A 26,796-nucleotide genomic window follows, 5' to 3' on the forward strand; every position below is an offset into this window, starting at 1 on the left:
GATGTAGCCCCGCTTGTTTATTTTGCTTTTGTTGCCTTTGCTTCTGGAATCAGATCCAAAAATCATCACCAAGGCCCATGCCAAGGAGCTGACCACCTAGTTTTCTGGTCTCAGGTCTTCTGTTCTTTAACCCACTTTGGGTTAATTTTTGTGTATGGTGTGAGATAATGGTCCAGTTTCTTTCTTCTGCGCGTGGCTGTCCAATTTTCTCAGCACCACTTATTGAAGAGACTGTCCTTTCTCCACTGTATATTTTTGTTTCTTTTGTCATAGATCAATTGACCATACAATTGTGGGTTTATTTCTGGGCTCTCTATTCTGCTCCATTGATCTATGTGTCTGTTTTTATGCCAATACCAAACTGTTTTGATCACTACTGCTTTGTAATACAGTTTGAAATAAGGGCTTTGTTCTCCAGCTTTGTTTTTCTTTCCCAAGATTGCTTTCGTTGCTTGGGTTCTTGTGTGTTTCTGTACAAATTTTAGGAGTGTTTGTTCTATTTACTTTTTTCTTTTAAAATTTCTTGTTTATTCAGTTTTTTGAGAGACAGAGACAGAGTGTGAGTGGGGGAGGGGCAGAGAGAGAAAGAGACACACAATCTGAAGCAGGCTCCAGGCTCTGAGCTGTCAGCACAGAGCCCGACATGGGGCTCGAACCCGCTAACTGTGAGATCATACCCTGAGCTGAAATCAGATGTTAACCAACTGAGCCACCCAGGCGCCCGTGTTTTTTCTATTTCTGTGAGGAATTTTGATAGGACTTGCATTGAATCAATACATTGATTTGGGTAGTATGGAGATTTTAACAGTATTGATTCTTCTAACCTATAAATATGGAATATCTTCCCATTTGTGTTTTCATTTTCTCCCTTCAATGTCTTATAACTTACAGTGTACTGGTCTTTCAAAACCTTCTGCACAGCAAAGGAAATCATCAACAAAACAAAAAGGCAACCTACTAAATGGGAGAAATTATTTGCAAATCATATCTGATAAGGGGTTAATATCCAAAATATATAAAGAAACCATACAACCCCATAGCAAAAAAGACAAATAATCCAATTAAAAAATGATAGAGGATCTGAATCAAATTTTCCCAAAGACATACAGATGGCCAACAGACACATGAAGATCCTCACCAGTCACCATCAGAAAAATGCAAATCAAAACCACGAGACATCACCTCAAATCTGTCAGAATGACAGATTATTGATATTGTCTTATTATCAAAAAGACAAGAAATAATGAGTGTAGGAGAGAGCATGGAGAAAAGGGAACCATTTTGCACTGTTGGTGGGAATGTAAACTGGTGCAGCCACTGTGGAAAACAGTATGGAGGCTCCTCAAAAAGTTAAAAACAGAACTACCAGATGATCCAGCAATTCCACTTCTGGGTATTTATCTGAAGAAAACAGAGACATTAACTCAAAAAGATATATATACCCCATGTTCCTGGCAGCATTATTTACAATAGGCAAGATCTGGCAACAACCTGTGTCCATCAGTGGATGAATGGATAAAGAAGATGTGGTGTGTACATCTGTCTGTGCATATTATCTATAATGGAATATTATTCGTCCATAAAAAATGGACTCTTGCCATTGTGACAACATGGATGGACTTTGAGGGTATTATCCTAAGTAAGTCGGACAAAGACAAGTACCATATGATCTGACTTATAGGTAGAATCTAAAAAACAGAACCAAAAAAGCCTGAGCTCATAGATACAGAGAACAGATAGGTGGTTGCCAGAGGCAGGGGGTAGGGGGTGGGCAAGATGGGCAAGGATGGTCAAGAAATTATAAAATAAGTCATGGGAATGTGATGTATAGCACACTGACTACAGTTAATAATACTGCATTGTATTTGCAAGTTGCTAAGAGAATAAATCTTAAAAGTCCTCATTGCAAAAAAAAATTTTTTTTACCTATGTATGATGACAGATCATAACTAGACTTACCATGGTGATCATTTTGCAACGTTTACAAATTTTGCTTGCCATACTATGGTGCTGCCTATTCTGGACATCTTACGTAAGCAGAATCATGCAATATGTGATCTCTGTATCTAGCTTCACTTATTAGCCTAATGTTTTCCATGTTCATTCATGTCGCAACATGTGTCCGTACCTCATTTTTACTGCCAAATAATATTCCAATGTATAGAGAGTCCTAGAAATCTCTTCATCCCCAGAAAGCTGAAAACCTTGGTTTACATTCCCACTTCTCCTTGTTGCTTTAGGATGAGCACTGTAGGCCTCTGAGTGTTGGCATTTTTACTTGCAAAACCATCTGATCCCTAGCAGACCTCCAGATGGATCTGGGGAACCACACAGCTGTTTTGAGCACCTAACACCTTGGAAGCTGTTTGGAGCCATCCCACTGCTGTGTTCCATGCCTTAAAATGAGGCTCTGGAGCTCTGCTGACCTTTAGAGGCTTCTCAAGACAAGATGCCATATAGGGGGATGTCTGCTCTGTGCTATGTAAATCCTGAGGCAGACACAAAGATTTACAGAGCTGCACTTAAGCTCTTAAGCGGAAACCTTTATCCACCAATCAATAACACAGAAAAGTGGGAATCAGGCTGTCAAAATGATAAAGAGGCAGTTAGGCCTGGAGCTAGTTTTAATTTTTTTGACTGTTTAACTACTTTTCTAAATATCACAAAACACATTATTACAGTGATAACGGATTCCTTAGTGGAGAGAGCTGCTTTTGATAAATAGCTTCATGCAAGACCGAATGTAAGGAGGAAAAATTAATCTTCTACCACCTCTAATTTTGGAGGCAATGTGGCACACTAATTTGGGGTTTGGAAGCCTCTGGATCTGTGTCTGGGTGGGGCCCTTCACTCTTTACTTGCTGACCTTGAGTCCTTAGGGCCCCTTGACCAGTCGGTGCTCCGTGGGCTGCCATGACAGTGCAATCACTGGCTATTCCAAAAAGCAGTTGGCTCCATGCCTGACCTAAACACTCCACAACACAGGCCATTGTTATTTCAACTCAAAACTGAGGGACATTATGTGTAAGTATGCTTACCTGCTCATAACTTTCAAGATAATTTTCAAGGCGCATTCAAGGATCTTGAGAGTAAAGAGGCCTTAGAAGTGCCTGATATGACCTCTTATCTGGACAGGGATCCCTTCTTGAGTACCCTTGAGTGCTGGCAAGGGTGGGGATGTATATGACAGAGAGCCTATCTTCTTTTAGGACATCTTTCCTTGTTAGAAACCTGAAAATGGTCTGTAACTTGTGCCCATGTGTCTAAGCTCTGGCCTCTGTAGCAACAGAGGCAAGTCCAGGATCTCACAATCCTTACAATATTGAAGATGCTGTCAGATTCCCATCGGCCATAAAGCCTCTTTCCAGGACTGTGATTTTGTGATTCGTAACAGGAAACATAGATTTGGACTTCATCCCTGCTCTTGGCCCCACAGCTCCTAAACCCTAGGGGGACTTCCTAAGTCATAAAAGCAATGGGAGCATCTTTTGTTATAACATTTGGTCTTTGGTCCCATGTGCCGTAAGCTCATTCAACCACCCCTGAGTCTATGTTAATGAGGTGATTTCTGGAAAGCCCCTAGGTGACCACAGGAAGGGGGACAGTTGCCAAGGAGAAACAGCCATGCAATCAAAGGGATGGATCTTTCAGCCTCCCCCACCCTGACCTCTGGAGGAGAGAGAGGCTGGAGGTTGACCTAATCACTAATGGTCAATTATTTAATCAATCCTACATAATAAAACCTCCATAAAAAATCCCAAGTAGGGGTTTAGAGATCCTGAGATCAAGAGTTGCTTGCTTTAATTAAACTTCTGGTTTAATTAACATGTGGAGGTGCTAGGAGGGTGGTATGCCCAGAGAGGGCACGGAAGCTATGGACCCTTCCCCTATGTCCTGCCCCACATGTCTCTTCCATCTATTCTCCGCAATAAATCAACAAGAGTAAGTCAACTGTTTTTCCTGAATTCTGTGAGCCTCTTTGGCAAACTATCAAATCTGAGGAGAGGGTCATGAAAACCACTTAGAGCCAGTTATTCAGAAGCACAGGTGACAACCTGGATTTGTGACTGGTACCTGAAGCAGGGGTGGGGGTAGTCTTGTAAGACTGAGCCCTTCACCTGTGTGGTCTGCACTAACTCCAGGTAGATAGTGTCAGAACTGAGTTGTAGGCCACCTAGTTGGTGTGGGAGTATTGCTGACACATCTAGCATCAGAGAAAAGTACCGAGAGTAGAAGGCTGAGTGGAGAGCAGAGAAGAGTTTTCCTCCACAATGATGAACTGCCCCAGGGACTTCAATCATTCCTCACACTTCATGCTCTCCAAACAAGTCATTAAAACAACCTTACCAGAAACTGCACACACAGTGTGGCTTCCCTAGGAGACTCTTCCTGACACTGCTATGATTCTGCACACTTCTGGGATTGCTCATTACCTTATTGCCAGCCTTGATTTTATCCCAAAATGGTATTACCCTAGTTTGAACATCACATTTGCCTTTCAGGACTCTGGAATGGTTCTAAAAGTAAAATCCACCTTGAAATAATGATTTACTGTGCCTGAGGGTATTCATAAGTATATATTGGGAGTTCTTAAAGTAATAAAATCAAAATCATAAAAAACAACAACACTGTTGGTTAACTTTGAAAACTATCCCAGTGGGGTAGCCTTTCTAATTATGACACAAAACCTGGAAGTCATCATAAGTCTATATAATAATATAAATTAGTTAAACTTAAATACATAAAAACAGTAAAACTGTGCATTGAGAAAAACACCATAAATTCAAAAAGTAATAAAATGGGAAAAAATTTGCCACACATTCTGTCACAATGGCTAATTTCCCTAATGTATAAACATTCTTCTAGTAAGAGAATGACCACAATCTCTCAGAAAAATTGGCACAGGGCATGGACAGATGTTTCACAGAAAAAGAAATGCTCTTAGACATACATATGACATGAATTAGGCCAGTGCACAGGAAAATTACCATCTGACGACATGGTCACAATTTAAAACATTCCTGTCTTTGGATCTGGCAATGTCAGCATGGCTCACGTATGGATGTGGTGCTGGAAACAACCTGATGCCGGGGGTCCTGTCATCCAGACATATGGATGACACCAGCCACTGGAGGACTGAGGCAGCTTAGTGTGCATCAACGGTGTAGCTGTTCTGAGTGAGAACAGGGAAGTGCAGGACATGTGGGCAGGAGGTGGTGTGTGGGACGTGCTAGAAAGATCTGAGCACATAGATGCACACGGCTTATGTGAAGTGGGGCACACCAGAGGGAACAAAATTCTTACTGTATCTCTAGTTTGACTTTTATATGTTAGGATGTGCATATGTAGTTACTTCTTTTTTAAAAAACAAAGCCTACTTTATAATCACAAAAGACACAGCAAAATGACTTGCGTACTTTGCTGGAACTAAAAATATTCCATGACTTATTTGGTGATCTTTTGGGAAACTTCCAGTTGTTGCCACTTTTTCAGATGTGAGATCACTAACCTATAAATGGACCAAATCAATTTTCACTTTTACCTTCATACACATTTGATCATGGCCTCTGGAGTTCCTTAAATATTTAACTTGTTAGATATTATAGAAGGAAAAGGCTGGGGAAACCCTGCCAAGGCAGGGATGGTGAGGTGCTGGTAGTTGGATTTTCTTGCCCTTTTCAAATGAAGGTTTCCTAGCTGTAGTCCAAATGTGGCTTTTTATTTAGGTAAAACACCTTCCCTTCTTTGTCTTTTTCTGCTTATGTCATATGCACACCTCCAGACCTCTGCCCCAGGGTTTAAATTCTGGGGAAACCACTGGGCAGAGGGTGATTAACCTTATCTTGTCAGTGGATTTTGTACTGGGGTCTTCCACCAGCCTTCTGAAGTTGGGCCAGTGACGATCAGACCACAGAATCAGGACGCTCAGAAAAGGGGGTAACTGCTCCCCCATCTCCGTGGGCACAGCACTTCAACATCAAAGGTTTTACACTTCGATCCCTCCCTGCCTCCACCCCTGGGGACGAAGGGCTCTTGGAGGTAAGGAGTAAAACTAACCTCCTGTAGCTCTCTGCAGAGCCCTTTCCCCAACACAGGCCTCCACTCATGGGCTCATTCAGTAGTCACATCGGTCCTGGTCCTGCAGTGGCCCTAAGTAGTTGAGGGGCCAGACCCTATGCTCACACCCAGTCTTTGTCTGGCATGCGACCCCTTTCCAGCTGTCCCAGATTAAAGCCAGATCCTCAGAGAACACACTGCAAGCTGGGTCACAGCATCTTCTTGAGAACTCCACACTGCACATGGCTGCGGGTCACAGTCTCAGGGAAGAGGGGAGCTCTGCTGGGAAGGCAAGGGGCTCGCCTATAACCACAGGCATGCATGATGGCCTGAGGATGCCCTCCCTATGCCCTTCTGTTGTTTTCTCCTTATGAGGCACACTGACAAGAGTTAATGTGCCACCTGTCACCTGGCATGGACAGTTCTTTGTTTCAACTATAGTAAACAGGGATCTCAGGGGCTTTTCCACCAGGGGATGAACATTGCTGATGCTCACCTAGAAGAGTGACTGGAGAAGAAACCCTTGTAAACCCTTTATTTTGAGTGGAACACATGAGGTTCAGCTTATTCCATATACCATACATTCACTGCAGAACGACTGTGGCCCCAGGGCCTATGTCTCACAGACTTCACGTCCCGATGCAAGAGGGCCCAGAGCCAGTGTCCTACAGAGGCCCCAGACAATGGGCATAGCCCTGTACCCCAGCAGAGCCTCAAGAAGGCAGTTCTGGGGATTGCAGTCCACCTGACCCACAGGGGGATGGTGTGTGTCTTCAACACTGCTCAGCTGCAAATGGCTCACGGTAGCAATACATTCACTGGGGCTCAGAACACAGCTGCTACACAAACACCCAGCACCACACAACAGAGATGTCACTCACACAGCACAGCCATAAATATTGTAAGCAGGTCATGCTCACATTCAGACCTCCTCTGAAGAGCTGGGACACACAGAGGTATTTCCCCCAGCCCTCTTCTACTCACAAGGCCAACTTCATCAGCTTGCCCCAAGCCATCCAAGAACCTGAGAAAACAGACCTCTGGATGACCTCGCATGTCCATAACCAAAGAGGAGGCCAATGCATTCAGGTCCGCCCTATTCACTGTCCCAGAGGACATGGTGGTTGCCACTTGGCCCACCCTGAAAGCAGCCAGGACAGCCTGTAAAACCTCCCCACCAAGTCTCTGGGGAGAAGGTGGAGGTCCACCCTGGGGATGAGAGGAGGGACCAGACAGGGGCAGGGAGACAAAACAAGACTCCTGTCACAGAAACACGTTACAGTCACCCAACCCTGCATACAGGGGAGGGATGGGGGATGGTGTGCCTGTGTCATACTAAACTTGACATGTGCCCTTTGCCCTGTCTGGTTTACTGCCCACCTAGGGCTGAGGCAGGAGGAGACACTAGGCCTGGTCACGTTCTAGCCCTCTGCCTGTCCAGGGGCAGGTCTGCAAGGCCAAAGGGAAAGGGGTGGCAGCCCGAGCAGTGGCTTCCTCTCAACACATCAAGGCGTTCCACACAGGTCTGTTCTCATGGAGATGGAGCCGCTCTGTAAGGATGGCTGGGGCAGCTTGGCCACTATGAGGCTGGATTCTTCTGTCTTCTCAGGGAGTCGATGTAATGAAAAATGGCCCCCAGAGCCCAGCTGGTCTCAACATTGTTGATTTTCCGAGTCAGCTTGAAAACACAAAGGAAGGCGCAGAGTGGGCATGGTTGGGAGGCTGGAAGCAGTACCCCCAGCCCTTGGGGTCATAAAGGGCACAGGAGCACCCAGAGACAGTCTTTACCTTCAGCACTTTGTTCTCTGGGAAGCCAAACTCTTGGAGCAGCAGGCTGATGTAGGTGAGGTCCATGCACAGAAAGGGGTTGCCTGGAGGATGGGTCTCCGCTGTCCTGCACACTGGGGGTGAGAGAGCCCTTTCCCAATCAGATTCCAAGTGGTTCATTCCTGGGTGGGATGGGGGGGCTCTATGCAGACTAGACTCCACCCACCCCAGGTGCCCACCCTTCACAGGGCTCTATGTTGGCCCAAGATTCTCACTGATTTAGAAAAGACTATAGCCCAGAGTGGGAAGGTGATCTGCCAAGAGCACACCAAAGGATAGGGTCTCAAAGCTAACCAGCCTCCCCCGGGCCTGGCCTCCAAGACCAAGAGGGACTTGTGTGTCTTGTCTTGGTGTCATGGGCCTAAGGCCAAAGTCTCACAGGGCATAGCTCTGCACCTATGACTTCTAGATACCTCTCTCAGGGGTGGATCTGGGCTTTCTGGGGAATGAAAACACCAACAAATCTGGCTCAGAACATTCTACTCTTATTCTCAAGGAGGATGAACAAACCTACTAATAGCCTTCCCAGAATTCTGCTCAGAACCTTTTCCTGTTGAAAAGTCATGACAAACCTCTCTAAGTGACAAGAAAACGTGAAAAAAAAAAAAGCCACTTTGAAGGGGAAGGGGAGAAAGGACTTTCTATAGAGAAACATATGAAGTTTAACTCTTTTGATCTGCAATTAACAACAACAACCAAAGAGCAGAATATTTAGACAGCCTTCATTTCACACCCCAGCCAGCCAGATTGAGTGTGATGGACAAAGGAGGAGAGGAAGGGGGACTGCTGGGTCAGTCACCTGCAAACTCAAGGGGAATAGCTCTTCACTCCCTACATGTTGGGCTCTGCTGTGCAGGGGTTGTTGGTGTGACAATTGTGAATTTGCTGGGACAGTATCAGGGGAAATCCCTGAACCGCAGTGAAGAGGTGTCAGAAACCGTAAAATCAAGGGAGTCCATTCCTAACAACCTTAGAACTAGAAATATGCCGTATCACAGCCAGGGACACTGAGGCTCCCCTCTCCCCCTGCTGTGGCCACACAGGATGTGGCTGACCTGTGGTCTGGGCCCAGCACAGTGACCCCAAGCACCCTCTCCCACCTCTGAACACTCATCTGCCTGGCTGAATCAGGAACTAAATCCAGAAGTTCTCAGTACTGCCTCACAAGCACCAAGGTACATCTGCCACACAGAGGGACTGGGTCCCTGTCTCCCACTCTGGCTCTTCTCACCCAGGCAGTGCAGCCATCACTCACCATACTTGGCTGCGATATCAAAGTCTCCCACGACGAGGCTGCCTCCCTTCTCCACATCTGTGGGATAAGACCAAACACCTGGTCTGCACCAGCATCCCTGGAGCACCAGCATGCCCTGAGGCTGGTGCCCATGAGAGGATGATGTAAGGCGGCGTATCCAGGCTGACTGCAAGTGGGGCAGTGGCCCTCCCATGCACTGATCATTTGTCCAAAGTGACGTGGCTGGGGGTGGGTAGGTGTTCCATGCAGGACACCACATGGGGATGATTAGCACAATCATGGGGCTTAGAGGGTCCCTCAGAGGAAAGGCACCAGGATCCCTGGACCCCAGAGACTGGGCAATCTCTTAATTTTAAGTTAAAAAAAAAAATAAAAGGGAAGAATTGGATACATTTTCTCAAGCTGTGGCCCAGAGTTCAGCAATGGTATTCTGGTATCAATTTTATGAATGTGGAAAAAAAATTCTATAAAAAAAGTCAAATAGTGGTTTGCCAGGTCTTAGATCAAATGGTCAGAGAGACTTTACAGGGCTCTCCAGAAGGGAATGGCCCCAGCCTTCTGTGACATTCCTAGGGAGGGAGGCATGGCAGCTGTGTCTCCCAACTCTCAAGAATGGTGATTGTTTCTTCAACGCACCCCAAAACCTCTCCTTTTCAAAGAGGAGCCTTGAGATATCCCACACACTTATGTTTCATAGGGGGCAGCTGCTCAGTGAGCTGAATTTTCCTTGACTTTGGGCATTTGCTCAGTCAGCAAATGTCACATTGAAGATGGATACCATTTCTGAAAACAGACCTAAGCAGCTCTTTCAGAGCCATGTGTGACCACAAAAGGGAGTTGGAAGAGCTTTTCTGAACAGGCCAGCATCTCCCGAGGTCACTCTGGGAGGTTGTTGGTCCCCTAGGGAAAGGGCAACCTGCAGCCAGTGATAAGGTGATGCTGGGAGGTGTCTCTTCAAGCCAGCCTAGGAGAGTGGAGTCCCCCAGTGTGCTGCCAGGCCAAATTTGTGTGTGGTAGGCCCTGAGCATCGTGATGTCCGCAGCCAGTGGCACAGTCAGGAGAGTGGGGATCAACTAACATTGCTCCAGGTATAGGGAGCCTGCAGGGGCCCTCAGTCCTGGCAGGTCAAGTGGCCATAGGGCCAGCTACCAGGAGGTAGCTTGTTCTATGCCAGAGAGAGAGACCTGGGGCCTGAGCAAAGGGTGAATAGAGATCATTTTCCACCTGGACTACCCACCCTTGGGTGGTAGTGTTCCACACTGGTCCCAGGCAGCAGGTGGCTTAGGGAGCCTGGAGACGCCACAGTGCCCATAAGCTCCTGAAGCTGGTCAGTGGGCTGACCCCTCCCCATGCCAGCCTAGGTGCCAGATGGGGAAAGATGGCCATGTAACCAAGGGCTCCCTCAGCTAGAGACCTGGGGGCCAGGCAGGAATGGCTGAGGGTCTGAGTTACACAGGTGCGTCAGTTCTGCCTTAGAGCAGAACAACTCAACAGCAAGTAACTGTTTTTGCACTGACATTGTATTACTAAGTGGCTCAAAAACCTGCTTTATTTTTGAAAAGGGGGCTTACTATTGCCTATACGGATGACAAGACACTTGCCCTCCTGTCTACTTCCAGTTGTGAGGGTCACTGATGACATGATTACTCTCTGCCGTGGGCCCTCTGCACACCTCAGCCCCACCCTTACCTATGAGGCCAACATTTGCTGCAAGGTCATAATAGTAGGAAAAAGCATAAAAATCCACATCCTTCACTTCTTCTGTTCTATGCACTTTGTTTCGAAGGATTTCCGACACTCTGCTGGCACACAGCTCATGGAGGTTCACTGCTGAGGCAAAGGAAAAGCACAAAGATAGCAGTTCGGGGGCTCAACACCTGGGCCACGCAGCCTCCAGGGCTCTGTCCAGTGATTTGAGGCCCTGACCTGGAGGGTGTGGCAGGGCAAAAAGCCTGCATAGCACCTACCCTGAGTCAGGGTGCTCATCAACACCACACATATCAACAGCAAACTTTCAGGAGCCACAGTACTGTGGGCCCAGGTCAAGGGAGAGAAACCCAAAGCATGAAGGTGGCCAGAGACGGTGTGGTCCTCAACCCTGAAGGACATCAGCCCTTGGCTCAGCACACACAGCTGTCCTAATGCAGCCCAATGGGTTCAAGTTCACACTGTTGACTCTCTGCTAGCCCTTACTGAGCTCTGAACATGCAGGCTATCCCATCAGCCACTGTGGAAGTGGGACCTGCACCCTCCTTATGTCACAGATGAGGAAACTGAGGCCTAACAGGCAGCTTGCCAAGCTCACACAGCTGGCAATTAACCCCTTGCTCGGAAGAAAGACAACAGAGAGCCCCAGAGGTTATCAAACGTGGATATCCCATAGCCCACCCCTGGACTCAGCTTCCCATCTCCCCCAACAGACCTGTCCATGGCCTGAAGGCAGCTCCAGCCAGTTCTCCCCTTGTCCTTGTCCGCTGGATCTCATTTCCCTCCACTGTCCCTTGTCAGGACAGCCATACTTCCACTTCCTCATTCCTTAAACACAGCAGCCATCCCAGGGCTTTTATACTTGCTGCTCCTCTGGCCTGGAGAACTGCTGCTTTAGATCATCTGTGTGCCTTATTCTCCATCTCTTTAGGTCTTGGCTCAAACACCACTCCATGAAGCCTTCCCTGGCCATCATATTTAAAACAGCTATCTTCCTCTCAGGTACCCCCTCCCCACAACCCCTTCTGTTTCTTTCTTCAAGTTACTTTCTTGTTTATCAGTTCCTCTCACTGAAATGTCAGCTGTATGCCAGTGGCTGCAACAGGGCCTGACGCATAGGACGTGCATGAGCAGCTGGCTGAGTCAGTGACCTCCATGGTCAATAATAAGAAACATATATTTGGTCTTTGTTCTGGACACAGCTTCTAAAACCCTTGGGATTTCCCGAGGGATGGAGATAAAAGGAAGATCTTCTGTTACTCAGGATAAATCCGCCCCTTTTTCTCAAGTATACCTGAGTTTATGGGAATGAGTGGGCTCTTGTTGGTGGGTCCCTGAGTGGCTTCAGGATGGCAGCTGGTTGTCAGAGGAGCCAACCATGTGATTAGAGGGTTGGAACTTTCAGCCCACCCTTCAAAATTCAGGGAGGGCAGGGGGTTGGGGCTTGAGTTAATCACCAGCAGACAATGATGTAATGACCTATGCCTGTGTAGTAAAGCTTTATAGAACCCTAAACAATAGGTTCCGTGAGCTTCCTGGGTGGTGAACACATGAAGGTACTGGGAGGTGGTGTCCCCAAGGAGTGCAGGGAGGCTCCACACCCCTTCTCCAACACCCTGCCCTATACATCTCTTCCATTTGGCTGTTCCAGACTTGTGCCTTTTATAATAAAACAGTGATATTATGTAAATTGCCTTCCTGAGTTCTGTGAGCTATTCTGGCAAATTATCTGGGGGTGGTGGTGGTGGTTCGTGGGAACCCCTAATTTGTAGTCGGCTGGTCAGAAGTATAGGAGGCCCAGGACTTGCTATCTGCATCTGAAGCAGAGGGGGGTGAGGGGAGCCTTGCAGGTCTGAGCCCTTAACCTCTGCAGTCTGCACTAACTCCGGGGTGAGTCTGAACAGAATTATTCATGTGTGGAGAACTGGTGGGTGTGGGGAACTCCCTCCCCTCCCCTGCCCACATTTGGTGTCAGAAATGTGAGTAGGAATAGCTCTGTCACCAAAGACAGACAAACCTCATGCCCATTATGTCCAGCCTGGAAACAGTTCAATGTTTCTTTTAGCAAAAACTAAAGGAGCACAGAGCAACCGAAGACCATGTGGGGCAAGAGGGGTCAGGCTGGTGAGACAGCACACCCAATGTCACAGGCTGGGGGGGCTATGCCACCTGGAGCAGCCTCTCCTGTGCTCACCAGGCAGCCTGAGGTGATAGGTGGAGGGAACTGATTCCACTGAAGAAGCCATTTCTCCCTCTTTTCAGAGATAAGCTCACACTGCTACTGGGCCAACAGCCCCAACTTGGCCATTTGTCTTAAGAGTGGTGGAATGTTCAGGTCCTTCCTCACTGGAGGCTTGTTAGGAAGTGCAGTCTTTTGGAAGAAAGTATGTGGCGACAGACAAGGGAGCCTTGTGCAGAGACCTCATGGGAGCCAACAGTTCCCAGTGTGTTCTGGCGAGGGCCTCCTGCAGCCCTGACAGTTCACAGAGGTGCTTCCATTTCAAGTGAGGGCTTGTCTGTGAATGAGGCTTGGCAACAGCCTCCCTGCTTCTGAGAGGTATTCAGAAGGTACAGGAGAGAGGGAAGGCTGCGGATCTTAACCCTCATAAACCACTGATGAACAAGAACTCCACCATACCTGCCTTCTGTCCTGAAATTCTGTATGTTATTTCAGCATGTTGCCACTCTCCTGTGAAACCTGGAGACAAACAAGGGCTAACCAACTCCTTTCCATCCTCAGCTGAAATAAAGAGAAATAAGAAGAAAGGCACGTTATCACAGTAAGAATGGGGCACACATGGATTCTCCCGAGAAGACGCCTATAACACAGAGGATTATAGGCTAGTGAGGGGAAGATTTTTATCTCTCCCTTAACTACCTAGAAGAATTTAGATAGTGTGTCTAGCCTAGAAACAGGGCTGTTACCAGAGATATTTTAATCTAAGTGACCTCTGTATGGATGGGCAAACATCTAATAACCAAACCTCTGTTCTTGTGTCCTGTGAATCACCTCCTTCCCTTTTAAAGCCCCCAGGCCCCTGGTCTATTTCTTAGCTCAGGATGACACATAGCCTCAATTGCCCAACTTGTCCTTGGTGTCATATTTCTCTGGGGCTCCCATACATTTGTAATTAAATGTTTTTCTCCTATTAATCTGTCTTATGTCAATTTAATTAATATACTAGCCAGAGGAACCTAGAAGGGCAGGAAAAATTTTTCCTCCCCAACAGTTGGGGAGCCAGCCAGGAAAAACTTCACTGGCTGCAAACTGCTTGTTCTGAGGCTGCTGCAGCTGAGAGATCCTGAGACTTCTGACAGGTGTGGCACAAGGTACGAATTTTGTCAGGCTCCTGAATCTCTGCCTGTAGGGTCCAGTGGAAATGAGTGGTGAAAATCTACCCCCACCCTTCTAAATTTAGATTAGCAGGAGAAAATATTTGTACAAGTTCCTTGGGTATGGTGACTCTGGTAAAGATTTATTATTAACACTCTTGACTTTTTTATTGATCCTTTTTGTTGCAGAGATGGTCACTGCTTTTCTCTGGTCTGTCATCATTTGTCATAAGAAGGAAGACCACAGGGTAGAACGCAAGCCTAGGTCCTATAAGCCTGCTGAGTTCACAGTTCCCACCAGACTAGTGTCTGTTTAGAAAAATGTTGCTGTGGGTCAATATGCACATGAGGTAAAGGAAGTTGCTAGGGGACATCTTGGAAGCCAAAGCCACAAAACAGGTAGGCATGGGTCAAGCACTTAAAAGCTGTCAGAGTGCTCCCTGTCTAACCCAAAGACTCCTGTGTTAGGATGAGTTAGTCACAAAACAGGCCAGACTGACACTAGGTCACCTGTGAACCTTGAGAAAACTGCCATACGAGGTACTCTGTAAAACACTTCACAATCTCTAACCCAGCAACACATCCCTCTCAGGTACAATTTGGCTGAGACACCAAAGGCTCAGCTAAAGCTGTTAATGTGCCTATAAGGGGCTTTCCTTTCATTTTGTTTATGTATTGAGAGCTTGTCTTTATGACCAGTGAGAATATTCTCTCTGTATACATCACATGCATCTCGGTGGCTAGCTGAGTAGTCTGTGGTTCCGAGACTTTAAGTCACAAGAAGCACTCTTTGTCTGACCAGGCCAGCTCTCAGGAGAGTTTGTCACAGGGGTCCTGGTCCATATGGGGTTTTTGTCATCTCAACCTTCACTGTTTTGTCAGTGCCGAAAAAGTCCCATTTTAGCAGTGCCTACCTGGTATCTGATTAGCAGGTGTGTGACTGGAGGTGCCTCATGTTCTCATGGGGAACTGGAAAGTGTTTTCATGACACCATTCTTACTGCTTGCAACAACAAAAGGCTTTACTTTCTTAGACTATTTCTGGGAGTAAACTTTCTGGATCTTATAAGGGCCCATCATCTTTTGGGACACTTCTTGTGTTCATGGTTAAGCCATAGAAAGGCTTATTGGTTTGAGTCACTATTGAGATTAATATAAAAATCCTGCTCACCAATGGCCAATGAATCCTTTGAATTGATAATATTTGAAAGAAAGAAAAATATTTTTGAGAGTTCTCAATTATTATCCTAAATAATTGTCTTATTGGTACCTATAGAAAGACCAAGTTAAAAAAAAAAACAGACACAAAGAAATGTAACAGCTAAGCTTTAGGGACTCCTTTAATAAGATGGGGCAGGGGGAAGAAAGGAAATTAGACTTAAAACAAAAATGAAAGTCCCCATCCAACATAAATTTCTTAAAATCTGGCCCTGTCTCCTCAGCAACTTCCCTTAACTCCCAAACTCGTCCACCTTCCCCAGAAAATCCCTTAAACACTGAACTGCTTACTTTAGCTTCCCTTTCCCTACAAGATTTACAGAGAGCACTCTGGCCTGATCTCTATGCCCAGGGTATACAAGTTACTCATATAAATACTAAAAGCCAAAAAACAAATTTAACAGTAGCACCCAAGGTAGACAATAAGGCTTAGAGAGAAAGCTCCTTGCTATAATCAGGCTCTGCTAGCTTTAGGTCTTCCTGTGCAATGTCCTTTACAGCTACATCCTAGATTCCCACCCAAATAATTCACATGCCCTAGAAAGCAGATTTTTAAAATTATAAAGCCCTTAAAGGGCCTTAAAAGTCTTGACTTTCATTGGATTCTACCAAATTAAAAGAAAATCCCAGATTAATGTCCATTTACAACCCTACTCATAGGGATCTTGTTTGGGTGCTAAGGGGCATTCTTCCCATCATGGTTATATTGTAGTTATCAGACAAGCCAGATAGCTCCCTGAAAGTCCCCGTCCCCACCCAAGGAAACAGATGACTAGCATTTCTCTTAGGACCTCCTATAAATGATCAGCTGAAGGCTGATGTTAGGGGCTGATAGGCTTTTCTTCCTAAGATGAAGGTCCAAGGTTGAAATGTACACTCAGAAAGGAGGCCTTTGTTAAAATACTATATATAGACTTTACAAAGGCATACTGCATTAATCCCGGAAAACATCTGCTGTTTGTCCAGACTGAAAATTGCCAAGACATTTAAAAGATTTTTTTAAATAGCTCTGTGGCTGGAGACCGGCCAGACTGGAAAATGATATTCAGAGACTGATAGGATTTTTTAGGTCTTTTCCTCTAAGCTAAAATGAAACTATGTTCTCAGAGGAAAAGAAAAATCTTCTGAAGCCTCTATAAAAAGTTTTATTACTAAAACACTACAAAGCTCTTATATATATATATATGTTTATATATATAAACATATATATGTATATATATAAACATATATATATGTATATATATGTATATATATATATACATATATACATGTATATATATATAAACATATTAATATAGTTGGATGGGTGGATCAAACTATGATATCATTTAAGCTGCAACCCAATTCTTTTAAAGAATTGAGAACTGTCCTTGTCTTACAAATCTTTGCAAAACTAACAGTGCAGCTTTACAGGCAGCTCAAAGCTCACCTGTTCTTTTTCACCAATCCTCTCCCCCTCAATTTATCATCAACATGCATTCTTCCTTGTGCCTTTGAAATTGAAATGTTAAAGTACAAAATTCAGGGAGGTAAAACAAAAAAGGGAATGGTCACTTGGAACTTGGGCTCATAGGAAATTTTAAGTGTATGGAAACTGTAAGGTCTCAGTTTGCATCTGTTGATATGTTTATGTATTGTATATGTATGTGTTGTAATTGGGTGATATCTTCTATGTCCAAATGGTGTCAACAAAACTAATTTGTAAGAGAGCTCTATTTAATTGGCTTAAAGAAATGAAGTGTTTACATAAATTGAATTCTCAAAAATATGCAGAAACTAGGGATGCCTGGCTGGCTTAGTTAGTGGAGCATGTGACTCTTGATCTCAGGGTCATGGGTTAGAGCCCACATTGGGCATAGAATTTACTTAAAAAAAATTAAGGAATAAAATACTTTATTCTTTTTTTTTTTTTTTTTTTTTTGAGAGAGAGAGAGAGAGAGAAAACGAGCATGCACACTTGCGAGAGGAGGAGGGGCAGAGGGAGAGAGAGAAAGAATCTTAAGCAGGCTCCAGGCTCAGCACAAAGCCAGATGCAGGGCTTGATCCCATGACCCTGGAATCATGACCTGAGCTGAAATCAAGTCAGTCACTCAACTGACTGAGCCACCCAGGCACCCCAAAGACAAAATCTTTAAAAAAAAAAAAAAAGAAACTAACCCAAATGTTTTCAAGTTAATGTGATCTAGTATTAACCTTGAGTAAATAAAAACTAGTTTAAGTTTGTTGATTAAAACAGGCAGGTCTTCAGAAGTTAATCAGTATGGCAGAGTGCCTGGGTGGCTCAGTGGTTGAGTGTCTGACTCAACTCTTGATTTCAGCTCAGGTTACAATCTCAGGATTGTGGGACTGAGCCCATGCTGAGCATGGAAAACTGCTCAAGCTTCTCTCTCTTCCTCTCAAATTAAAAAAAAAAAAAGTTACTAGTATGAAATATGAATATCACTATGAATAGCACTATATCACTTTTATTCCACCTTGGTTTACTTAAGGTCAAATAAGCTCATGCCATCTTTTACAAAAATCTATCAGCCAGAAAAATAGCTTGGGATGATGGCTGACTTTGTCTAAGGTCTCATAAAGCAGTCTAAACACAGTTGTTAAGAACAAGTAAATTAAATAGATACAAGTAGTATATGAGATTTTTAGGTGAACTTTTCTGCAATAATTATGTTTTATGGTATGTGTACTTAAAAAATTTTCCCAAATCTTTTGGATAAGCTAAAGCTTTAAACTTTTGCTAAATGATGATTTAAGTTAAATTCACTGACTATCCAGACCATTTCTAATTAAGAGAAAATACTGGAACATTAATTACTGAACATAGATTTAGACACTTTTATTTCCTTTTACAGAAGAACTAAAAGGTATTTGGATCATGAGTAAACATATCTTATGCCATACTGAAAAAAAAAATTGTGCTATGAGGAAGCATATGTCTCTAAGAATTATTGTTTATTTATTTGGGGGGGGGGGAGGGGCAGAGAGAGAGGGAGACACAGAATGTGAAGCAGGCTCCAGCACAGAGCTGTCAGCACAGAGCCTGATGTAGGGCTCAAATTCACAAATGGTGAGATCATGACTTGAGCCAAAGTTGGAAGCTTAACCCACTGAGCCACCCAGACACCCCTAGAAATTATTAAATGTATTCATAAGTTTGCCAATCTAAACAATGCTGGTGTGACGTAGTTTACAACTGTTAACTTCTTAGGGGTTCTAAGAGTTAATTCTAATTAATATATGTAACTAAAATTACTAGCAATAATAAGGGAAACAACTCTGTATGCAAAGACAGTAAAATGTGCTTTCAGTAAGAAGAGGTATGAGGTATGAAGATGCATTTTTGTTAAGGAGAAAGAAAGTAAATTTGATCCAGGTAAAACTGGTTATTTCCAAATGGGCAGGAGAAGAATAAAGACCAATTAAATGGAAAGCTGGAAAGATAAAATCTTACCTTGTGTGGTTAAGTTGGCTAAAACTGAATGAATTTATTTAGGTTATAAAATGAAGCTTTAAAATCAGTAGTGTACTTATATGAAACCAAAATTGAATGTTCTTTCACCTACTAAAAGGACAAAGTTTTCTGGGACTAGTAACTGGCCTGTTCCTGATAAGACCGTGAAAGGCTTTTTGTTACCTTTTAAGTAACCAGCCTACAAAAACAAAGATTATGTTTTATCAAAAAATTTTGTTTTATCAGGTCTTTGACCAGTTTTGCTCACAACTATGTAACCTTCTGTTTTGCCCTCCCAAAGGATTTTACCTTTGTCACTTTGGTTAAACAGATAAGTAATGTTTCATAGTGATCAGTAATTTGTATTCGTCAAGTGTACAAATCTTGTGGGTTTTTTTTAACAAATTTCCAAAATCAAATTCTAAATGAATTCTTTTTTGGCCTCCAACTAAGTTTGAGATTTTTAAGAGGGCAAGGATAACATCTCAAAATATACGCTCTCTCTATAAAAAGAGATGTTACACTGAGTTTATTTGTTATGTTAAATTACCTGGGAAGCATGTCAGATAAGTGATGATAAGCCTTCTTAGATTATAACATATGAGTAAATGTTACTAACATACATATTATAGAAATTGTTAAGAAATTCCTAAAATTCTGGTATGTCCTGGTATAATGTTGTATCATAATTCTGTTACCTTAAAATATTGCACACCACAGAAATAACCAGACCTCTTTGCCAATTCCACTACCATGAACTCTCATCAGATCTTTGACAATGGGTATTTTAATAGTCACTTACAGTTACTATTTTTACTCTTGCAAAAGTGTTCCTACAAAAGGAGCATTCAAGAAAAGGACTTTTGACAAGTCCAGGTTTCTGATAACTTTATGATCATAAAACCGGGCTGGGTAAGAATTTTGAGAGCTAAAGAGAAAACGGGATTTAAGGGAAACAAGTACTAATTACATGGAACTGAATAAACTGAGGAGAATTATAATTTTTATGAGTTTTTGTTTGAAATATTGCCTGTTCTGTTATGTTTTTCCAGATTTAGAAAAAAATTTTTAAAAATATATTTATTTATTTTGAGAGAGAGCGCGCAAATCAGGGAGGAGCAGAGAGAGGGAGACAGAGAATCCGTTGCAGGGCTCAAAACTCAAACCATGAGATCAAGACCTGAGCTGAAACCAAGAGCTGGCTGCTTAACCAAATGAGCCACTCAGGTGCCCTTGTTTTTCCAGATTTAAGGAAACATTTTTTCTCTTTTTTCTTAAGCTATCAACAACTTGGTAAGATATACCTTTGTGAACAAAGATGAAACAATTACTTTTTCTCCCTATGTGATACTTCCAGAATTTGGAAACTTACTGAATATGCTTATTTTCATGGCAATATAGTTACGTGTCTAAGTTCAGTAAGAATCCATTCTCCTGGGTCTCCAGAACACAACTGGAAACACTGGCTATATTACCAAGGTTTTTACTAGAATGTCATATTTGAGAAGGATGTGTGTAAGCTCAGACATGATCAGACAATTTTAAGGAACTAAGGCTGGTGTTATGAAGCCAATGAAGCACCTTGAAAAAACTGGCCTGATTTCTTGCTTGAAGGGTTCCTAGCATGCTTACAGGTGAGTAAATGTTTTCTGGCAGGTGCAGGAGCCTCATGATATTTTAGACACCTCAAGAAAAGAGGAATTCACCTAAACTATAGGTATTGCAGGTTAAGTCTGATGGCCTTGGCTTGATGGTTCTAGCTTCAAGAGGCCATTTTAAAAACTTCAATCTGAGATTCCTTATGAAAGTTCCAGCAAAGAGGATTAAAAGAGCCTATATGATGGTCAATCCCTATTCTTGCTGCACTTATGCAAGTAATCAGACCAAATTTATTGAAACTAAACTTAATCTGCAAACAAATTAGTCTTACTGCGTTTATCTCTGGTAGAAATGGGGTGGCTAGTAGAAACCACAGTATACACTTCTACTCCTGCTGTCTCTGGGGTTTTATCTTCTGCCTATAAGCTGGACTGGAGGCTCATTATTCTACTCTTCTCGGATAGCTGGCTATAACTCTCCAAACTAACATTTCCAGTTTTTCTCCTACACCTCTGACTTGGAATCATTGAGAGCTAAATTGCCCTTTTTTGAAGCCATTAAACCTAGACTGGACAATTGGATATAAATTTCAGAGAATCATCACAACAGCTCACATATGGATAATCTTCATGCCGGCTGCTATGTAGAGCACTCAGAAAGATCACCAAAGACATTCAAACTGCAACAGGAAAACCTATCAGTTTGCCGCTGTCTGCCCTCAGTCTGTCTGAAGGTACTTCAGGCTGAACATCTAGAAAGCTTCTCAAATGGCTGCCTTCAGAACAGAAACTAGGATTACAATCTGCCAGTCATTAACCACTATGTTTATTTCCACAGAAATGTATTTTACTTAAATACCTGATTTCCGGCACCACAGGCCTAACTTTGGGTGCCCACCTGCATCACTGCCTCCTGAAATGAGACACAACTATCTAACTGAACCCATCCGTTATCAGGACTAAGAGCCTGGTTCAGTGATATGGAACAATCTACTAGCTTGAGTTCTGGACTGTGAAACTTCTTAGAAAAATTTCAAAGGTAGGACTAACAGGGAGTTGAATAGATGACCCCAAAATATGCCACTTTGGCATGTGGAATGTTTTGAGCTAAAGATAATCAAGACTCAGAAGATTCAAGAAAAACTTTTACCTTTCTCTTAAATACTAAAAGAATTTAGATAGGGGGTCTAGCCCAGAAAGAGAGCTGTTACCAGAGTTAAGTTGTTAAGAATGACCTCCGTATGGGAGGGCAAACACATCTAATGACCCAACATCTGTTCTTCCTATTGTCTTGTGAATGCCCATCCCCCTCACCTTTTTAAACTGTACTTTTATTATTTTATTATTAAGTAATCCACTTCTGTGACTGTCATGAAACCCAGGCGGGGTTAACAGTAATGAGTCCTAGAGGTAACTACACCCAACTATGGACTTTCTGGGTATAAGCACTATCTTCCCTCTCTACCTCAGCTGAAAACCCAGACTCATGAGGCCTTAATCCCAGCCTCCCTATTCTTGGAAGATGCCAAAGCCAACTATATAGCAGGTTTTTCAGAGAAGATGACTTTGTCTTCCCAGAAGACAAATGCTCTAGTTTGCTTTATGAGGCAGATAGTAACCCCCAAGCCCCAAACCCCAAACAAGTTGGGACCTGCACAGACCTCACTGTGCCCTCTTCCCCTTTAAGGCCCTAGACCTCTATCCTATTCCTTAGCTCAGAATGGCACGTAAGCCTCAATTGCCTGACTTGTCCTTGGGTATCATATTTTTATGGAGTTCTGTGCATACATAATTAAATTTTTCTCCTATTAATCTATGTCAATTTAATTAATAGACCAAAAGAAAAAATTTTCCTCCCTAATACTAGTAATGGAGGCATCGGAGAGCTAAAGGAACATGCTTCTTTTTGCCAGATTAGACCTGACCTGTGGAAGGATTCCAGGTCAACTAGGGGAGGCAAAGACTTTTTCTATCACAGAAGTTGCAGCAAAATCTCATCAGTTCTAGAAACATAGCCACCACAAGCTTACATGCACTGAGGGGCTTCAAGGTTCCAGGCATTGGGTCAAGTGCTATTCAGTCAATTGTCACAACCATCTTAATAAAAGGGGAGCCAACACTACTTGATTTTATGAACAAATGAGGCAGCGAGTAACCTGGCAGGGCCAAGACAATGTTATCATGCCATGCATCTGTGTTGCCCCACAAGACAAAACCTGAGGCCCCACAAATTGCAAAGGAAGCATGGTGGTTGGCCTCCAAGGCTGGCCCCACGATGCCACCCCTCGAGGATGTGCATGCTGAGAAGTGAGTCCCTATGTCTGCCCTTGATTCTGGCCTGGGGCTGCTTTCACCATGGAATGTGCAGGATATGATGGCATGTGACTTCAGGGCATTTTCCTTCCTGATCTGCCAGGGAGAAATGCAGGCTGCTCTGCTGGGGGTGGGCCACATGGAGGAGCACTGAGTTGCAAGACATTCACCCAGACACCCCAGGTGTCACCACACAACACCCTAGGGATCCTAGAAGAGGTGCTGCCCAGCTCAAGCCCGTGCAATCACGAGATACAACAATGACTGCTTTTTGCTTGTTTAACCAGTTTGGTGTGTACTTGTTGTGCAGCAACAGATAACACAATATGGAGATGACTCCTCTGGGGCAGGAGCTGTCCACACCCTTCATGGCAGGTGTTACAGTCCTATGTGTCCCAAGTGGGCACTTCATGCAGATGACAGGACTCCAAGGCTAGCCATGGACAAGGCTACCTGCCTTCTTCTTCTTGGCTAAATAGGTGTTTTCTGGTCCCAGAACAAAGTCTGCAGGTATGCCTGAGACATGGACATGTTTCTGGTTTGCAGCAAAGGGGATAGATGCCATAATAAGGTTGAACACTAGGATTTGAAATAAGTGAACTGAAATAAGATGTATGTGAAAAACAAAAATTCCTGCTGAACATTACCACCTGTCAGAACAACCAGGCCCTTAGAAGAAGTGCAGAGAAGTGCTAGGCCTATGGAGGGGAGCGGGTGTGGAGCAGGGAGTGGCAGGGCTGAGGGAAGGGCTTGTGGCTGGAACACAGGTGTGCACTCACACACACACTTCTGGACCAGAGGCATGGGTCAAGGCCTTTGGGCCTTGATCGATGCCATCAGTAAAGAGAGGCCAATGCCAGCATCAGATTAGTGCCCCCCAAATCAGGAAACTCCTAAGTGTCTCCTAAGTGATCTCCTAAGACCTCATAAGAGTTCATGTATCTTGGTGGCCAGCACCAGGCTTCTCCTCAGCCAGGCCAGTCAGAGAAGATCAGAAAAGGCCTGGGAGGAAACATCCTGATCTGACATAGGCTCCATCTCTAGTCCAATGCCATGTCTACAGGAAGGGCCAAGCCCATGTTTAATGATCCTTCACAGAGCAAGAGAAGATGGAGGGACATTCTCATAAGACTAGAATTGCTGTGAATAAGGGAATTCAACCCCAGCTCCAAGGCAGCAGCCTCAGAATCACCTCCTCATGGTCCCTCCTGTACTGTCATGAAGAATAATGTTCCCTCCAGATCCTTAAAAACCAGTCCATTCCAAACACAGGTGATGATTATACAGTTTCTTGGCTAAAATCCCCCAGCTCAGTGTTTGAGAAATAACTTCACTAGCATCTCTTCCTTTTGAAAAATAACTTAGCAGGTACACAGCTAAAACACATCACCATTCATCACCATCAGAGTGCCCACTGACAAGATGTGGGGTGCGTCCCTCCATATGCATCCCTCCTGGGCTCTCCCAGTCCCCCAGGGCCCAGCGGGCTACTATGAGGGTGGAGGGTGGGAGCACCTTTCCTGAAGGGCCCCTGAAGGCTGCTGAGCAAGGAGGGCTCTGAATTCTCATTCCACTCACCAGGTTTCCCCTCCATGCCACCCAGAATTGCTAGCCGTGCCGACATCAATCCGAGGCCCAGGTAGCTGTGGAAAGACAATCCTAGGTGAGGGACTGGCCTGCCAGAGGAAGCGCTCGGTGCCATCTTCAACTCCACCTCCAGTATGGTCACCCGGCCTGGATCCAAAATAAATGGGAGAGGGAGGAAACCTGTGCCGAGGCAGCAGATTTTCTGCTCCTAGAAGCCTCTCTTTGTGGAGTTCAGGCCATTCAGTTCAACAAATGAAAGCCTATTAATTGACAAGAGCTTGCTTAGGAGCTGCGGGCACCAGTGAACAACACAGATGCGCCTTGATCTTTATGGAGCACATGTGCTTTATGCCAATAATCTACTAAAGGTGCCACGTAGTAAATAGATGGCTGAGAAAATTCCTGCACAATCCATGGGCTCTTCCCACCTTTTGGAAACCTCTTCCAAAGCAGAGGAGAATAAGCACAAAAAAGAGAAATGTGATTTTACTGTAGGTGAATTGAAAAATGAAGCAGGGAGAAGGCAGGAGAAGGGAGGAATAGCAGGGAGGAAGAAGAGGAGGAGGAGGGAGAGCCTCCAGTGGGGCATCCAGCAGAGGGGTTTCTGGGGCCTGGCCTGTTTGTGACCGGGTGCTCTGGCCACTGCACAGGGCTGGCTGAGTCATACTCCTGGACAGGCAACCCCTCCGCCCCCACTCCCAAAACAAACCTGTAGGAATAGAGCTTGTAGGTCCGATTAAACATCTGGAGTGACGTCAGGTAGCCAGGCGGGGAGGTCTGGAGGGTGTCCTGAGGAAGAATGTGAGGATCACTATCCTTCCTGCTGGTCTTTCATTTGAAAAGACCAGGGTATATGGAAACCAATTTTACAATAAATTTCATATAAAAAAAATAATAAATACATATCCAAAAAAAGAAAAGAAAAAGAAAAAGACCAGGGTATTCACAGATGTATTCAATTAAATTAGTTTTTTGTTAAGTCACATGTTATGAAAGAGTCTGGAACAAGCAAATGAAAAATAAAATGTCCAAAATGAAAAACTATGTTTTTCCTCCTTATAAGCAATATTTACCATTTTGACAAATATGGCCCAATCAAGACAATTATGAGTAAATTTAAATGTTCTTCCACCGAAAACTAAGAATAATAATAAAGTGGTTGGTGAGGAAGGCACTGTAGTTAACTATGGTCTTGACTGAGAGCATTTTTATCTCCTTTACAAGGTCTATCACACAGGGCTTGAGCTCTCTCAAGCTCTACTGGCCCCTTAACTAATAGCCCCTTTTCTGGCTGCCCTGGTGGGGAAGGGGAGCATCTCACATCTTATGGCCCAAAGGGTTCCAGGTAGCATCTAATTTATTATCCCATTGAAGACCAAATTTCCATTTTTTTTCCCTGGGCAGAGTTAAAATCAAGTGAAGAAGCATTAACTGTGAATGCTTCAGGACAGGAACTGACTACACAGGCCCAGAGGCTCCAGTTCTATGGGCCTCCCCTAAGGGGCTGCAACTCTTGGGGACAGGCAGCCTTGGCGGGGGGGTAGGGGCCACAGTGGGGTGACAGAGACCAGTTACCTCAACTCTTGGAAGGAAGGTGATCTGAGTGGACCCTCCACCCAAATCCAGCATGCCCACACTGCTCCTTCCTGGGGTTTTCAAACTGCCTGGAGCACAGTGAATAGAAACCAAAATAGCACTGTCACGTTAGTAATTAGACCAGAACAGCCAAAAAAGTAAAAAGAGTTTAGGAGCCAGGCCCCTCAGTGAAAAGAAGAACAGAGAAACAGCTGTATTTAACAATCTCTATGGAAGGATGCACTACATGTTTCAGGGACATGAACGTGGCTCCACTGGCTGTGGCTTTAACAATACAGGATGACACTGATCTTCAGCAGAGAAGTGGGGCCTGCCCTTATCTACTGCTCACCCCTCAGAGACAGACTTCCATGATGTCCCTTTATGCCCAGAGGCATGCCTTCCCCTAACTCAGCACTCCCAATCTGTCCCCTAACATGGCTCTCCACCCCAAGGGGCAAATTCTGCCACAAAGTTTCTTTCTTTTTCATATATGCATCACACACGCTAGTCTTTGCCATAATTACAATAAAGAGACAAAAATCAACATGTACTGAGAATAATCTAAGAATAACAACAACTTGCCACCTCGATCCAAGAACTAATGTTTTTGTTCCCTGTTCTGTCTACAGCACAGGAATTCAATTCTAAGGTGATGAGCATACGCCACATTTACTATGTGAAAGCATGACTGGTTTTATACATGACTTCCCTAAGAAATGAGAGGACAGGGTCCCAGGCAGGTATGGCTCCAGGACAAGAGGCTGGAGCCATGCTGGTGAAAACCAAGCGTACAGAGAAGCTGCTTTTCCTAGCATTTTTATCTGCAAGTTCCATGCTTGCCCTGATGAGCCCCCAACCCATCCCAACACCCTA

At 44.3% G+C, this 26,796-nt stretch overlaps 1 protein-coding gene across 6 annotated transcripts in view; it reads right to left on the reverse strand.

Moving 5' to 3' along the window:
- Window positions 1-523: 523 nt before the first annotated feature.
- ENTPD6 (ectonucleoside triphosphate diphosphohydrolase 6) overlaps window positions 524-26,796 on the reverse strand; it is a 44,678-nt gene continuing 18,405 nt past the window's right edge. For 5 of the 6 annotated variants that reach the window (XM_060610483.3, XM_060610475.3, XM_060610487.3 and 2 more), the window contains 8 exons: window positions 25,921-26,009; window positions 25,055-25,134; window positions 24,337-24,401; window positions 13,485-13,586; window positions 10,829-10,969; window positions 9,140-9,196; window positions 7,846-7,958; window positions 524-7,735 (listed from right to left, as the gene is read on the reverse strand). In XM_060610483.3, the coding sequence (XP_060466466.1) occupies window positions 7,637-7,735; window positions 7,846-7,958; window positions 9,140-9,196; window positions 10,829-10,969; window positions 13,485-13,586; window positions 24,337-24,401; window positions 25,055-25,134; window positions 25,921-26,009 (746 nt within the window). In that variant the 3' untranslated portion in view covers window positions 524-7,636. The remainder of the gene's footprint in view (window positions 7,736-7,845; window positions 7,959-9,139; window positions 9,197-10,828; window positions 10,970-13,484; window positions 13,587-24,336; window positions 24,402-25,054; window positions 25,135-25,920; window positions 26,010-26,796) is intronic. The other variant, XM_060610490.3, reaches the window with a different exon arrangement.

This window comes from Panthera onca, chromosome A3 (assembly GCF_046562875.1).
Source record: "Panthera onca isolate mPanOnc1 chromosome A3, mPanOnc1 haplotype 2, whole genome shotgun sequence".
NCBI lineage: Eukaryota > Metazoa > Chordata > Mammalia > Carnivora > Felidae > Panthera > Panthera onca.